Source organism: Mustela erminea, chromosome 6 (genome assembly GCF_009829155.1).
Source record: "Mustela erminea isolate mMusErm1 chromosome 6, mMusErm1.Pri, whole genome shotgun sequence".
Lineage (NCBI taxonomy): Eukaryota > Metazoa > Chordata > Mammalia > Carnivora > Mustelidae > Mustela > Mustela erminea.
In genome coordinates, this window is record NC_045619.1 from 48,592,767 (window position 1) to 48,610,642 (window position 17,876).

The 17,876-nt window shown below is 38.1% G+C and overlaps 1 protein-coding gene across 1 annotated transcript; it reads left to right on the forward strand.

Annotated features, from left to right (window-relative positions):
- The first annotated feature begins 580 nt into the window (after positions 1–580).
- On the forward strand, positions 581–17,670 carry IL26 (interleukin 26). The gene is given in 6 exon segments (XM_032345599.1): positions 581–751; positions 837–848; positions 850–894; positions 1,067–1,201; positions 17,332–17,397; positions 17,484–17,670. Coding segments are annotated over 6 exon segments (516 nt in total). The 3' UTR covers positions 17,571–17,670.
- Positions 17,671–17,876: the final 206 nt, after the last annotated feature.

Consider the following 17,876-nt stretch of genomic DNA (forward strand, 5'->3'; position numbering starts at 1 on the left):
GGTGGGATATTGGTTAGGGAGGTTTGGGTTTTTGCTGTTGTTGTTGTTGTTTTGTTTTATTTTATTTTGTTTTGTTTTTAATATGGCAATTTTATTTTATTTTTAAAAAAATTTTATTGTGTTATGTTAATCACCATAAAACACATCCATAAAAATATATCATTAGTTTTTGATGCAGTGTGCCCTATGGGAATTTTAAAAAATCACACAGCCTCCTGGAGATTAGTCTCTTTTACTGGCTTAGCACGACTTTTAAAACTAATGAATCTGTTGTGATATGCAACTGAAATTCTGACTTCTTTTTTTTAAAGGGGAGGCCCCAACCTTACCAGTAAACCTGAACTTTTTCTTAATGTCACAGATGCTGTGGTCAAAGTAGTTTTGGTTATGAAGCGAGCTCTAAAAAAATAGAACAACCAAAGGGATCTTCCTCTATAGACACTGTAAGTTATCTACCACAGCATCTCATTGGTGAGGTGGACTTGAGAGCTCAAGTAAGTAGGTTGTCCAATCATCTAACCAGCACAAGGAACTCTCTGGCTGCTACCAGTGACGCGAGCCCAGAGTGGGGTGGAGGGAAATGCAGGTGAATTGCATTTGGAGGTCTGGGTTGCTGTTTGCTGTTCTGTCTCTTGCCTTTGCCAAGCACAAGCCATCTTCCTCCGCGAAAGGTTGTTACCCAAGGGGAACACTGTCCCAAGCTGTTGACACACTGTACGTCAAGGCAGCATGGCTCAAAACAACGATTCCAGTAAGTATTAGGCTCTGCTTAAGATGATGGCTGAAAGGACATTTGTCATTATGGATGAAACTTATTTCCCTTTGTTTTACTGTAGGAAGACCGCATAAAAAAACATACGATTATTAAAAAAGAAAACAAAAAAGCTATTTATGGTAAGCCAGAGGATTTTTGTCTCTTTCATTTTTCTACTTGTCCGATGCTTTCTCTCCAGCATTTTAATTTTTCCAGATAGTCATCAAGTAATAATCAGGCAGGTGTTTCAGCAACATTTTACCAAAGCTCTTCATGCTTTACCTTAGGCAATTTCCTATATGTCATTTACAGAAAAACTGCAGGTTCCAAGAACAGCTTCTGTCCTTCTTCATGGAAGATGTTTTTGGTCAACTCCAAGTACAAGTCTGCAGGGAAATACATTTTGTGGAAGAACTTCACAGTCTTACGCAGCTGTTGAGCCGCTGTGTAAGTATATCTATCTGGCAAATATGGTGAGTTTGAACCTAGAAACCTACCTAACAAGTAGGAAGCTATCTCTGCCCCAAAGGGTGAGTAACAGGGGCTTTCTAACTGTTGGCTTGTGGTCCCAGTGGACAGTTTATCATCAGTGAACCAGCACTGAATAAATATGTAGCAGGTGTCTTTTTCTTTAAATCCTTCCTTCCTTCCTTCCTTGCTTTCTCATACTGATGAGGGCTTTTAGATTACTTTTTTCTTAATTATCTAACCTTTTTTTGGTGACTCCTTTTTTAAGGCATACTCTCCGTCAAAACTTTAAAAAAGGGTGGTATTCTTCTTTGGGACTTAAATGACATCATGCTATTACGGTATGGTCACCATCGGTCACCACAAGCAATGAGGAATTCATTAGGAAGGTAAAAGTGACCATATTTCTCCATAAACATCCACAGTAATAAAGACCAGTACAGAAAAATGAAACCAAGCACACCAAAATAATTAAGCCAGGACGCGTGCAGTAGTAGTTGACTTGCCTCTGTGGGGAGTGGTGGATCTTTTCCGTGAACTTGTTCAGGGTCCAAGGATGCTTTCCCAGCCTATTGTGACTGCACTTTGCAGGAGGTGTAAGCATGGAATGGTGATGATTGCTAGGTTGCCAGATGGAAACAAGCTCTCCACTCTAGGGATTATGGTCATTGAGACTTAAATGCTGGGCAGTTGGAGGCAGATTTTTATTTCTTAAGAGCTAGAATGTCTTTTCCTTGTGGTCCTTAAAAGTGCTCCAGATCTCAAGTTGCAGACCAAGGCACAGAGGCATTTTATGTGGGTGAGCCGGTCAGTTAAGTAAAGACTTCCAATGAATTTGCCTTCCCCTTTGCTTTGGTTAGTTTGTGTTTAAGTTATGTCCTTGTTTGAGACGTGGGTTGCATGGTCTTCCATAAACTCTCTTATTCCATCCAGAGAAGTGCAATGAGAAAAATTACAAACTGGACCTTTGTAGAAGACAGCAAATGCTCTGGGCCAGCTCCCTTGCCTAAACCAGGGGAAAGAAACTTACTTATCTTTAGCTGTTTCTATACTTGAGCTATGAGCTCATCTTATTAAGACAGTGAATGGTATAAATAGTCTCTTAAAATTAAGCCGAATTATCACATAATTCATATATTTCATCCCCCCGCAACTGATTAACTCATAAGTACTCCTACTAGAGCATTTTCACCGCTGAAAGATGGAAGAGGGGAAGATCCCTTGAAGGACTTGATATAGGGGAAATAATGCCATGTAAGGCAGCCACTGTAAGCTAGAGTGAGTCTAAAAGAATAAGTGAGCGGCTCCCTGAATTTCAGTGTCAGGTGAGAGGCATCCTTTTCAGCCTGGCTTTGTTTGTTTGTTTGTTTTGACTTTTAAATGCATTCTGTTTCTCTCCACGTTTTTGTTTGAACCGTGGTTCCTCTGCGTGGGTGGGGGGCACTGGGATAAATCCTTGCCTGGTACTGTAGTGGGTGTCTGGACATCTGGAACCCCGAAGCCATGTCTCTTTTCCCATCAATTCGGTTTCCTCGGCTCAAGTAGTGAGAACATGTAATGAGCTGTAACAAAAATCAAGCAATGTTCTAAAGGAAAGATTTAGAAAACATACAACTATCTAGGGACTCTGGTTTGCCTTGATTTGTTTTTGGAGAAGTTTGTTTTTGTTTACTCCTGAAAAGACCTGTCAATCAAGACGCTTCTGTCCAAAGAGATGTTTCTTTTAGGGATGCGGGCCACACAGCAGACCAGCGGCGGGGCGCCCCTCGCGCGGGTTTGGCTGCTTACCAAGGTGGCTGGCACCCCCTTGTGGCCATATGCGAGCATACAGCCAATCAACCTCCCAAGGGCCACCTAATTCTGGGCTTTCCTTCTTACTTTCTCCCTCCTGAAGCCCACCGTTGCTAGCTCCAGTTAATTTGTCTCACAAACTGTGGAGGTTATGCCTTGGGGTAAAACTAACACTTCTGTGAAACCGAAAAGGAAAACCAGAGGATGAACCGGAGCTTTGGAAAGCCTTCTCAGACACTGCTTTAGGGAAATAGGTGTTTCTTTGAGTTTAATCTTTTGGCCGGTCATAATTTTGTATTTTTGATAATAGAAGCTGGTATCTGTTTCATTCAAATTTACTGAGCATCTGCTCTCATGAATAACAAGGGAAGTGAAACAGACAAAATCGGGCTTTTCTGAAAATGGTGTTGTAAGGACAAACAAAAACACAAACGCCTGAAACCAAATGGCTGAAAGAAACGAGTTGGTTTTGCAAATTGAATTTTTGCAGGTCGGCTTACAGCAGGGTGGCCTGCTTCTCTATTTTCTAGGTCCTGGGCAGGATGAGGAAGGTCAGTATGATTTGGTCTGTGCTCTCGGGAGGGGCAGGAATAACAGGGGAGAATCTTGAATAAAGGCTTGATGGTATGAAAGGACACACCCTATTCAGGAAGCTTCCAGTAATGAGTGGGAATGTGAAGTGGCTTGGGGAGTGGGAAGAGGAGGCTGGTTGGTTAGATTTTAGCCAGGAAATGCTGGTAAGGGCCTGGTTAAGAAAGACATGATAATGCAGACCTCTTTGGTGAGGGTAGAGGGGTGGAGGGTGGGTGGTGAGGCTCGAGGGATTAAAAACAATGAGAAGAGCCTTGTAATAATGTGCCTGGGGTGAAGTGGTGGCGCTCTGGTGTCATGGGGAAGGGAAGGGAGAGTGAGGAAGAGAGTAGAGTCTGGGATGAGGCAAAGGTTCTTACTTGGGGGGCTGAATCAGGGGCGGTTGCTCATTAACAGTGTAGAAGGAGGAAGCTTGGAGAAAGGTAAATAAGTAGCTTTAGACCTGCTAAAAATTTCAGAGTCCCATGCATCAGCATAATCATAAGACTAGTATGTCCATTTCCCATATATATTTTGTGTGTGTTTAATATTTATGATGTACTTGTTAACAGTGTTGAGATAGAGTTGATATACAACTGAACATGTTTTAAGTGTATAATTTGGTAGTTTAGACATGCGTACACACCTCTGAAGCCATCACCACAATTAAGATAATGAATATATCCATCAGTCCCCAAAGTTTCTTTGTGCCCCTTGGTGATTCCCTCCCTCTCTGTCCCGTCCCTCTGTCCCCAGGGAACCAATGATCTACTTTTTGTCACTATAGATTTGTTTGCATATCCTAGAATTTAACATAAATGGTGTATGTGTTATATTCTTTTGTGTCGGTTTTTTTACACCAAGCATAGTTATTTTGAGATTCACTCCTGCTATTAGTGTATCAATCATTTATACTTTTTTATTGCCAAGTAGTATTCCATTACAATGATACACTATAATTTACATATCGATTCACCTACTGTTGGTTATTTTTCTTTTTTTTTTTTTAAGATTTTACTTATTTATTTGACAGACAGAGATCACAGGTAGGCAGAGAGGCAGACAGAGAGAGAGGAGGAAGCAGGCTCCCTGTGGAGCAGAGAGCCCGATGTAGGGCTCGATCCCAGGACCCTGGGATCATGACCTGAGCCGAAGGCAGAGGCTTTAACCCACTGAGCCACCCAGGCGCCCCTGTTGGTTATTTTTCTCCAGTTTCTGTCTCTCACAAATAAAGCCATTATGAATACTCACATACAGGTCTTTGGACAGATATGTTCATTTCTCTTGGGTAGATACCTAGGAATGGACTATAGGTTAGGTGTACGTCTTATAAAAAAGATGGCTAAACTGCTTTCTAAAGCAGTTGTACCATTTTACATGTTCATCAATAGTGTGTGAGAGTTCAGTATCCTTGCTCTTACTTGGTAGAGTCAATGTTTATAGATGCCAGCCAGTGTAGTTGGAGGGTGGTGTTATCGCATTGTGTTTTCCATTTGCATCTCCCCATTACCGAGGTTGAGCATCTCTTTATTTGCCTGTTTACCAACAATGTATCTTCTTTGATTTTGATATTTTGCCCATGGAAAAAAAATGAGGTTGGTTATTTTCTTACTGAGTTTTGAGTATGTGTCTTATTAAATATATTCTGCATGCAAATCTTTGATCAGATATATAATTTCAAAATATTTTTTCCTGTTCTATGACATCTCATTACTTTAAAAGTTTCTTTTGAAGAGAGAAGATATTTTACATTTTTTAAAAGATTTTATTTTTATTTATTTGAGAGAAAGCAAGAGAGAGAGTGAGGTAGAGGAGGAGGGAGAAGCAGGGAGCCTGATACGGAGCTTGATCCCACACCCCAGGATCATGATCTGAGTCGAAGGCAGATACTTAACCAACTGGGCCACCCAGGTGCCCTGACATTTTACATTTGGATGATGTCCAATTTATCAATTTTTTTCTTCAATGAGTCATACCTTTCATGCCATATTTAAGAAATTTTTATTTAACACAAGGTCAAAAGAATGTTTACTATGTTTTCATCTAGAATTTTTCTAGTTTTAGGCCTCACATTTAGGTCAATGACTTTTGCATCTATTGGGATGATCATGTGATTTTTGTCTTTAGGAGAACTGATACAGATTACACTGATTGATCTTTAAAGTTAAGCCAACTTTGGATTTCTGGGATAAACTCTATCTGGTAATAATGTGTTATCCTTATCAGGTATTGTTAGGTTCCATTTGCTAAAATTTTGTTAATAATTTTTGCATCTACATTTATGAGGGACATTAGTCTGTTGTTTTCTTGACTTGTAATCTTTGTCTCATTTTTGGAATTAGTATGATGCTGGTCTCATTAAGTAAGTTGGAAAGTATTCTCTCCTCTTCAATTTTCTGGAAGGATTTGCATAGAATTGGTCCTTTGAAGCCATTTTTGAAGCCAATGGTCCAGTGAAGCCATTTTTGCCTAGAGTTTTCTTTATGGGAAGATTTTAAGCTAAATATTCTATTTTTTAATAGATACAAGGCTACTCAAGTTATCGATTTCTCCTTGAGTGAGCTTTGATAGCTTGTGTTTTTCAATGATTTTTATTCATTTTGTCAATTCTACCAAATCTTACCCACCAATTATCTATGCTATTTTCTCACTATCTTTTTAATGTTTTGTAGAGTATTGTTGTCACTTCTCTCATTCCGAATATTGGTATTTTTTTCGTCTTCACCCTTTTTTTTTTCTAAAATTTTATTGAAATGCATCAATTTTACTGATTTCTGAAAGAGCCAGTTTTAGTTTAATTAATATTCTCTATTATGTTCCGCTTCGGTTTCCCTGATTTCCATTCTGAACTTTATTATTCCTTTCTTCTGTCACTTTTGAGTTTAATCTACTTTTTTCTTTCTGATTTCCTATGGTGAAAGCTCGGGTCACTAACTCAATGTCTTTCAGTGTTTTCTTAAGGTGGAAACTGAGATTATCAGTTTGAGGTGGTTTTTTTTTTTTTAAACTTTTCAGTGTAGGAATTCAGTGTTATAAACTTCCTTTTCAGTACAACTTTAGCTACATCCCACAACTTTCGCTATGTTGTGTTTTATTTTCACTCACTTTGAAGTACTTTCCAGTTTCTTTTTTGGATTCTTCTTTGATCCATCAGTTATTTGGAAGGGTGTCATTCAGTGTCTATATATTTGGGATTATTCCAGATGACTTTTTGATTTTGATTTCCAGTTTGATTTTACTTTGGTCAGAGATCCTCCTTTATATGACTCAAGTTCTCTATTGGATTTGTTGAGCCAAAGTATGTGGCCCAGAATCTGGTTAATTCTGGTAAATATATTTTGTGTATTTGAAAAAGAGTAGATGTCTTGCTGTTGGGTGGAGTATTCTAGAAGTGTCCACTAGATCAATTGATCATTACTGTTTTTCAACTTTTCTTTATCTTTGGTGACTTTCTACTTATTTTCTTAATTATTGACATCTCTGACATTAATTGTGGAGTCTTCCGTTTCTCCTTGAAGTTCTATCAGTACTCATGGAGTTCATATATTTTGAGGTTCTGCTATTAAGTGCATAAATATTTATGATTGCAGTGTTATCTTGATGAATTGACCCCTTTATTTTATAAAAGTACCCTATTGTCCTTAAAAATATTCTTTGTTCTGAAACCTACTTTTTCTGATACAAATAGAACCACTTCGGTTTTCTTTTGGTTAGTATTAGTATGATATATTTCTCTGTCCTTTTACACTTAAAAGGTGCTTTTAGTTAAAATGCTTTTTAGTTAAAGTGCATTTCTTTCCTTTTTTTAAGAAATTTATTTCTTTCCAGCATAACAGAATTCATTGTTTATGCACCACACCCAGTGCTCCATGCAATCCGTGCTCTCCTTAATACCCACCACCTGGCTCCCCCAACCTCCCACCCCCTGCCCCTTCAAAACCCTCAGATTGTTTTTCAGAGTCCATAGTCTTTCATTGTTCATCTCCCCTTCCAATTTCTCTCAACTCCCTTCTCCTCTCCATCTCCCCATGTCCTCCATGTTATTTGTTATGCTCCACAAATAAGTGAAACCATATGATAATTGACTCTCTCTGCTTGACTTATTTCACTCAGCATAATCTCTTCCAGTCCCGTCCATGTTGCTACAAAAGTTGGGTATTCATCCTTTCTGATGGAGACATAATACTCTATAGTGTATATGGACCACATCTTTCTTATTCATTCATCCGTTGAAGGGCATCTTGGTTCTTTCCACAGTTTGGCGACCATGGCCATTGCTGCTATAAACTTTGGGGTACAGATGGCCCTTCTTTTCACTAACTCTGTATCTTTGGGGTAAATACCCAGTAGTGCAATGGCAGGGTCATAGGGAAGCTCTATTTTTAATTTCTTAAGGAATCTCCACACCGTTCTCCAAAGTGGCTGCACCAACTTGCATTCCCACCAACAGTGTAACACCATTTATTGAAGAGACTGTCTTTTTTTCTCCACATCCTCTCCAACACACATTGTTTCCTGTCTTGTTAATTTTGGCCATTCTAACTGGTGTAAGGTGGTATCTCAATGTGGTTTTAATTTGAACCTCCCTGATGGCTAATGATGATGAACATTTTTTCATGTGTCTAATAGCCATTTGTATGTCTTAATTGGAAAAGTGTCTGTTCATGTCTTCTCCCATTTTTTGACATGATTATCTGTTTTGTGTGTGTTGAGTTTGAGAAGTTCTTTATAGATCCTGGATATCAACCTTTTGTCTGTACTGTCATTTGCAAATATCTTCTCCCATTCCGTGGGTTGCCTCTTTGTTTTGTTGACTGTTTCCTTTGCAGTGCAGAAGCTTTTGATCTTGATGAAGTCCCAAAAGTTTATTTTGGCTTTTGTTTCCTTTGCCTTTGGAGACATATCTTGAAAGAAGTTGCTGTGGCTGATATCGAAGAGGTTACTGCCTATGTTCTCCTCTAGGATTCTAATGGATTCCTGTCTCACGTTGAGGTCTTTTATCCATTTTGAGTTTATCTTTGTGTACGGTGTAAGAGAATGGTTGAGTTTCATTCTTCTACATATAGCTGTCCAATTTTCCTAGCACCATTTATTGAAGAGACTGTCTTTTTTCCACTGTATATTTTTTCCTGCTTTGTCAAAGATTATTTGACCATAGAGTTGAGGGTCCATATCTGGGCTCTCTACTCTGTACCACTGGTCTATGTGTCTGTTTTTGTGCCAGTACCATGCTGTCTTGGTGGTCACAGCTTTGTAGTAAAGCTTGAAATCAGGTAAAGTGATGTCCCCAGTTTTGTTTTTCTTTTTCAACATTTCCTTAGCAATTCAGGGTCTCTTCTGATTCTATACAAATTTTAGGATTATTTGCTCCAGCTCTTTGAAAAATACTGGTGGAATTTTTATTGGAATGGCATTAAAGGTATAGATTGCTCTAGGCAGTATAGACAAATCGATAAGAAAAAAGAGAAGAACCACATGGTCCTCTCAATTGATGCAGAAAAAGCATTTGGCAAAATCCAGCATCCGTTCCTGATTAAAACACTTCAGAGTATAGGGATAGAGGGAACATTCCTGAACTTCATAAAATCTATCTCTGAAAAACCCACAGCAAACATCATCCTCAATGGGAAAAAGCTCACAGCCTTCCCATTGAGATCAGGAACACGACAAGGATGCCCACTCTCACCACTCTTGTTCAACAGTATTAGAAGTCCTAGCAACAGCAATCAAACAACAAAGAGAAATAAAAGGTATCCAAATTGGCAATGAAGAAGTCAAACTCTCTCTCTTCGCAGATGACATGATACTTTATATGGAAAACCCAAAAGACTCCACCCCCAAACTACTAGAACTCATACAGCAATTCAGTAATATGGCAGGATACAAAGTCAATGTACAGAAATCAGTTGCTTTCTTATACACTAACAATGAAAATACAGAAAGGGAAATTAGAGAATTGATTCCATTTACTATAGCACAAAAACCATAAGATACCTGGGAATAAACCTAACCAAAGAGGTAAAGGACTTGTACTTGAGGAACTACAGAACAATCATGAAAGAAATTGAAGAAGACACAGAAAGATGGAAGACCACTCCATGCTCTTGGATCGGAAGAATAAACATTGTTAAAATGTCTAAAGTGCATTTTTTTCAAAGATTTTATTTATTTATCTGACAGAGGGAGAGAGATCATAAGTAGGCAGAGGCAGGCAGAGAGGGAGGGGGAAGCAGACTCCCCACTGAGCAAGGAGCTTGATCCAAGGACCCTGAGATCTGACCTGAGCCAAAGGCAGAGGCTTAACCCACTGAGCCACCCAGGTGCCCCTAAAGTGCATTTCTTATAAGCAGCACATATTTAGGCTCTGTGTGTTTATCCACTCTATCTTTTTATTGGTAGGTTTAGATCATTTACTTTTAAGTGATTGGGTTTTAATATGGCTGGTGTTGAATCTACCACCCTGCCTCTTCTTTTTACCCAGCCTGTTGTTGGTTCCATTTCCCTCTTTTTCTGGCTTCTTTTTGATTGATTTTAAAAATGATTCCATTTTATCCCTTTTGTTTACTTAATAGTTATAACTCTTCATGTTCTGCCATTTTTGAGACTCTTCATTCCATTGCGTAGAACCAGGTTTCTATCTGGTATCTTCCTTTTCTTTGAAGGATTTCCTTTAACATATCTTGTAGTAGAGTTCCATTGGGGATTAATTCATTCAGATTTTTTCTTTCCTCCTCTTCTTCCTTCTTCTTGTTATTTATTTATTAAAGATATTGGAACACTTGCCTTACAAAGTTTCTCATAGTCTGTATTTTGATGGTTGAATTATCATAGATTCATTCAACTTTTTTAAAAATTTTCCATACATAGATAATTATGCATAGGTTCTTGATCGAATTCAGGCTTGATGTTTTGGCTGAATCAATTTATTTGTAGTTTTGTGTATTTTTCATCAGAGAGGCATATTGTATATGGCATTTATATGTACCATGTTAGCAGTCATGAATTATTATAATTATATTTATAAATATTATAATATATAATATATATTGACTATATAAATATATAATCATAAATAATATATAATCATAATAAATAAATATATAATTATTTTTTATTTGTATTATAAATATAATTAAAATATATGATTATAAATAAATATGATTATAATTATAAAATCATAATTATTTTATAAATATATATTTATATAGTTTATATTATAGTCATATATAAAAATAAGTATAAGTAAATAAATAAATCAAATATGTATAAAAATAAATATTTAAAAAATGTATGAATATAATACATAAAATATATATAATTATATAATTGTATATATAATATATAATATATTATTTATTTATATTATAATTTAAAATATTATATTTATATTATATATTTATAAGTTTTTAAATATATTATGTTTAATAAATATATAATATATAATATATATAAATAAATTAAAATATAATAACTATGAATATATAAATAAATATATAATATATTAATATAAGTATATTGTATTATAATTTAATATATAATTTTATTTTATAAATATATATTTATATATTTATTAGTTATTATATATAATTATATACATTTATAAATGATATGATTTTATAATTATTTTATGATACTTTACAAATTCTATTATACCTTCTTTATTTATAAGTGGGGGTAATTCTGTGAATATCACTTACCCCTTACTAGTTGGCTGTCTTGAGAGACTTATCATATAAAAAAAGCAGCACAAGTAGTTAATTATTTTTCTTTATTTACCAGTTTTCAATATAAGGAATTGCTTTTCTAACATTCTTTCAGGGTGATCAATGAGTTGTTATTTTGTCCCAGTGTTATTATTAACTCATGGACTTATATTATTTTTCATTTTTGAGGAGTCTTTCTGACTTCTGCAAGCTTCCTGCCTTTAGGGATTCTTTGTATGTCCACTAAGACTGGCATTTTATTGAGTCACTCCTAAGAGACAGCACCATGATAATTATCATGGTAGACCATTTGGTCTGGAAAAAAAAAAGACAAATTAAAAAACAAAAGGAGATGGTACAATCAAGTCTGAAGTCAAATACTGAGGTCAATATAAGACTTTACGTATGATTTTGTATTCTCCCAGAGGTTGTGAAAATGCTGTATATGTTTATGATAGATGTAACATAATAGAACTCTTCAGAGAAAGAATTTGAGGTTGTTCTTTTGAGAAAACACTATAAACAGTTAGTTCTCTGCAGGACTGTACTGCGTATAACTGTCTAGTCCTTGACGCCCATTTTTCATTTCCTCAGAATGATCAGTAGAGACAGATTTTCCATTTGTGCTTTCGTGGTCATACACAGTACACATTTGTATGATTATTCAAAACATGAGGAGATTGCAGTCACAATACTATGGATTGCATCTGTCTACCCAATTGCCTTTAACAAACCAAAATGTTCACCAATGCCCAGGACATGATTCTGTTAGGGTACGGAGTCGACCACCCCTCAATTAGACAGAGAACACTCTCGATAATGCAAGTCACATAGCGAGGTTTATTTCCAGCTAGCTGGGGACCAAGTATCCGCCTGGCGCAGCGGGTTTCAACAAGGACCCTGAGCACTCAAAGCCAAGGGTTTATATAGCATTTTCAAGGCACTTCTTCATGGCTACATACATATCTTGTGCCCCACTTTGACAGGTTAACTTTGTTTAACCTTTTGCCACCCCAGCGTCACCCTGGCGGTTGAGTGAGATTTAGGTTTAGAAGAACTTTCACCTTAACTACATTTCCTTCTGCCTCAGCCTCCCACAGTTTTGTGATGGAGAGGGCGATCTTTGGCCTTGAGGCACTGAGCCATTTGTCTCTGGAAATTGGGCCATTGAAGAGATGGCCTTTTTGTTGTAAATCACCAGGACATTTGCAAACCAAGGGAGATTCCTGTCTTGCAGGATTGTGATCTCTGCAAGTTAACTATTTGTTTTTCTTTAACATTTGGTCCCTGTAGCACTTAACTGCCCTGGTGGTATATGATTAAGTTGTTTTTTCAGGTTTTAGCTACTTTCTCTTGTCTCACATCACATACGCCCTGTGGGCTGGTTAGGGATGCTCAGTAAAATGGCTTCCCGGCCTTCAAGATGGCTACTCTTATACTAACCCACTCTTACAATTCATTCTGTTATTAAACTAGGCTTTGTGAAGCCTGAAGCCATAAGCTGGTGCTTGCATTGTATTCACTGATTCATTCGTTCAATGAACATTTAGTGAGCATCTAATATTTGCTGAACACTATTTCAATTAGCAACAATCGCGCCTCAGATAAACCTCATTGGCTACCACAAGGCCACTGTGCAAAGCTACTGCTGAGCCCTATTCCAGATGCTGGAACAACAAAAACTGCCAGGTAACGTCTCTGTCCTTTTAGAACTCCTTGGAAATGCTTCCAGTCTCCACTTCTGATGGGGGCTGTGTAGGAAGCAGATGCAGGAGGAGCTAGGGCAGGGCTGGAGGCTAGGGGCCTGAACGCAAGACCTGGACTCCAGCCATTTTAGGTGAGACCGGCATGGTGTCCAAATCATCTCTGCTCCTTTCAGTCTGGAATACTGACCTTCCTCTGCCTACTTGTCCCTTCTACCTGCTCCTGCCACTTTATCTTACTTACCCTTCAAGGTGCAACTAACTGGTTTTCTTCTGGAAGCTTTCTGGGATCCCACAGTCAGGCTGTCTCTGCTGTCTTAGAGCAATTGTATATATATTTTTTAATCACAGTATATATCACATAGTATTTGCATCACTGTCTGTCTCATGTGGTGAGCCATCACTTGTGCCCCGAGGCCATTTTTATCTTGCAGGCTGCCTTTAAAGATTAAATCAATCAGGATACCTGGGAGGCTCACTTAGTTAAGTGTCTGATTTTTGGTTTCAGCTCAGGTCACCGTCTCAGGGTCATGAGATCAAGCCCCATGAAATCCAGTGGGGCTCATTGCTTAGCAGGGAGTCTGCTGGAGATTCTCTCTCCTTCTGTCTCCATCTGTCCCTCGCTCATGCTCTTTCTCTGTCTCCCTCTCTCAAATAAACTTGAAGAGTTGCCTGGTGTTAGTTGTTTCACGACTATCTCACACTTTTCTTTGAGCTCTAGTTATTCTAGTTCTATGACAAATGGCCTAGAGTCTAGATCATATCTGCTTTGGTCAAGTGTGTCAAATCATACAGCCATTCCTACAGTAAAACAACTACACACTGAAATAGAAGGTAAAGGAAATCGTTCCTTCAGAAATCTCTCTTTCCGAGGAATGTCATCTGAATTGTGACTGTAAAACCTGCCTGTTTTCCTGGGTCTGTAGACATGTTTACAACAGTGAAGAAAAGGAAACCTGGGTAGAATCTCTAGTAGGAGGTCATTTACAGTAAATGGAACTCTTGGCACCAGAAAACATCCCATAAACCAACACAGCCTTAGTGGCAACGCCAGCAGCTGTAAGTGCTTCGTGCTGTTACTTTTGGGATGGTTGTTGTTGTTTTGACAAACCTTGTTTTCTCCTTTTCTACTCCTCTTGTCCTTCCTTGATGGAATGATGCCTTTCTTGTCCTTCCCACCCTGTGTAGGATGAAGTTGGAGTTTGGAGTTCTCTGGGCAGAGCCGTAGTCAGCAGGAATGCCTTAATGATATTTAACTTCTGTAATGTCCAGACTTTGGTTAGTTTCTTTGGCTTCCTACTTTCGGTGTTTAATCTTTAATTCCCAGCTCCTGCATGCTTGACCCTGGGCCATGTGACTTGCTTCTGGGCTTTGTAGTTGATTCTTTGCATCTGGGAACTTGCATACAGCGCCTTGGAGTTAGGCAAGTTTTGATTCTCTTGATGACGTTCTCTTTCATTCACTTGCAAGATTTGGACCAACTACTTTTATATTAGACGATTTAAGGTTAGAAGGAATGAGCATCTAATCATACTCTCTATTTATAAATAGGAAGACTTCTCTAAATTCTTTCCATAGCTACGATCTTGGCTGAACTTAGACTTGGTTATTTCTAGAATTTTCTTTTGTAGTTCCAGTCTGAAAAACAAATGATTTTGAAGGGGCCGGGGGTGGGGGGTCAGGGGAGCCTGGTGGTGGGTATTATGGAGGGCACTTATTGCATGGAGCACTGGGTGTGGCGCATAAACAATGAATTCTGTTACACTGAAAAGAAATAAAATTTAAAAAAAAATTTAAAAAGTGTACACACACACACACATACACACACCCACCAACCGTGGTATTTCTTCTGTTTATTTTCACAACATCCATTTTTGAGTTGAAGTCTCCATCTCTGTCTCTGCCAGTTGGCTTAACCCTTTAAAGCCATCTCCAGCATTTCTCTTCTGTAATGCAGAGCAGAGATCTTTGAGCTAATCTGTCTTTAGAACTGGATTTTGAATGTTTTCAACAAGAGACTGGCTTAGTTGGAATATATTTTCTAAGTTATGCTGGTTTTTGTTGTTGTTGTTTTGTTTTGTTTTAGTATAATGGAGTGGTTTTAAGCACAGACTCTGGCCGCTGAATATCTGGGTTCGGGTCTCAGCTTTTCCACTTACTGTGTGAACATAGGCAGAATATTAACTTCTGTGCTTCAGTTTCCTAATCTGTAAAATGAGGATAGCAATAACACCTCTTTTATAGGATTGTGGGGAGGACAGAGGATATAAATATGGTCGGAGCCTTCAGATTAGTGCCTGACACCTGCTGACTATTATTATTTTCCTCTAACAATCTTCTCAGTATTTTTGTCTTCACTTGAAGGGGAATTGGGATAAAGGAGAAAGCTCCTAGACCTGCTAAATTTTTATCTTCTAAAGTGATCTGGTATTTCATCGATTTTCCTATCCACAACTCCTATTTAGTAACTTTTTGTTCATCATCATGTCTTTAGTGTCTAGCCCTAAAGGTTGACACACAGTAGGCCCTTCATCAATGTGTGCTTAATGAAGGAATGGATTCTTTCTGACTTTTCTCTCTGACATTGGTTACCACTGTCCTGGATCTGTCATGCACTGTTTTGACCTCCCTGGATCTGGTCTGGGTTGAAATGCCTTCTTTTTTTTTTTCTTTTTAAGATTATTTATTTATTTATTTATTTGACAGATAGAGACCACAGGTAGGCAGAGAGGCAGGCAGAGAGAGAGAGAGGAGGAAGCAGTTTCCCCGCTGAGCAGAAAGCCCGGTGTGGGGCTCCATCCCAGGACCCTGGGAACATGACAGAGGCCTTAACCCACTGAGCCACCCAGGTGCCCCGAAATTCAGGTCTCTTATCACAGGGCAGTCTAATGCCATGATTGTGAATCCTGCAAACCAGACCTTTACCAGAGCATTCTGTGTCTACAGCTCTTCTGTGCTTAATCAGGGAAGCCACCTGACAAGAAGGATCTCTTCCTTACTATGCAGGGTCTGACCTGAAAGCAGAGTCCCCATTTGGGCAGCTGTGATACCATCACCACCTTTATGCCCCATAGTAGCATCTGGGATATAGCTGTCAATCATTTTAGTTGTCTCCTCTTGATAAGGAAGAGACTACATGCTGCCCATTCTCCCCGCTCTCCTCCTGATTGTGTTCTGCGCTAGAGGGACGTATTGGTTGACATTGGCCATGTTTTTATTTTTTTCAACAAATGTTGTCATTTATTTGCTTCCATTTTGTGAGTTTTAATCATTACCTTTGTTGATGTCCCTGGCCCTATTTTATCACTAGGAAAGGACCTCCTGTGACACCTTCAGCAAGTGACTTAACCACGGGGCCTTGGCTTCCTTTTCTGTAAATTGAGAAGAACTGACTTATACAATCTCTTTGGTCTATTCCAGCACTAAGCTTCTATGGGTAAAAACTAAAGAGATAAATTAGACATTTTCACCTTTTTCTTCCATTTTTTTTAATGAAGCCTGTGGAAATGTGTGGGCACATAAAGGACAAAGTTAATGTCCTCCCACTTGATTTCTAAGTGATTTCTGTGCTCAGACAGGGACTGGAAATTCACCTCCACAAAGGAGATAGGCCGTTTCTCCTGCCTGGCTACTAGCCATCTTCTTTAAAATGCCAACCTGCTCCTTCTTTTGAAGAAACTAATATTTCCTGGTCCTTTCTCCTGACAATCAACACCTGAGTATTGTACTCTGCAATGCACATAGCAGACAGAGTGATTTTTCAAAAAAGGGAATTTTTTCTTGTTGGTTCCCACATCTTCCATGTTTCCTACATCTCCCTTCTTGGATTGGTCTGGCCAAGTTTTTCTTTTAGTTTCTGGGAAGCACTAAGCCTTTCCACCTCAGGGCCTTTGCACACCTTCCCCTTTCCCTGAGTTATTCTCTCCTGTGCATCCTCCTCAACACCCTCTTTCTTTTTTTCACTTCCTCATAAAACTGGATCCTTCTTATTTTTCAGATCTCAATTTAAATGTCATTTTTCAGAAATGCCTTCTCAGATCACCCCATTGAAAGTAGGTCATTCCTGTAAATTCTTTTCATAGAGCCCTAGGCAATACAAACACAGATTTCATTGTAGTTTGTTACTTACTGTTTTTAAATTGATTACCTACTTATATACTTGCTTCTCCCATGAAACTGTAACTAACCTCGGTGATGACAGAAACCCAACTATTATTGACCTGCCAGTGCACACCTATGACCAGCACATTATACCTGCTCACTATATGTTTACTGAATGGATGGAAAAGTATTATTAGAGCCTCTTCAATAATCTAATCTGTGTTTTCTGTTGATTTATTAGATTTCCTGTGCTTCCTCAGCTAGAGAGATGAAAACAATTACCAGAATGAAAAGAACATTTTATGGGGTAAATATTTCAAGTCATTGTTTTTGAGTACTCTGTTTTTTAAAATGTGAAAATTTTCTGCTTTTATATCTTCACTTTATCTGCAGATTGGAAACAAAGGAATCTACAAAGCCATCAGTGAACTGGATATTCTTCTTTCCTGGATTAAACAATTCTTGGAAAGCATTAAGTAATGCAAGGAGCCAAATGCATGGATTGGATTGCTAATTTGGAATATAATGTGAACCCCTGGAAATACATTTGTAAGAGTCTATTTCTTTAAAAAAGTTTTTGTGCAAGTTAAATGATGCAGAATAGACTATGGGAATTTAACATAATAAAGTTCTGGAGATAAGTAAATTGTCACTAATATGTACGTTTTCTTTATTTTCAAAGAATGCTCTCACCTTGAACATGTTTTGTTATTCCCAAATACATTGTATAAACTTAATTTAAAGCTGTATCATCAGAATTAATTCACGTAATATTTGTGGAGGAAA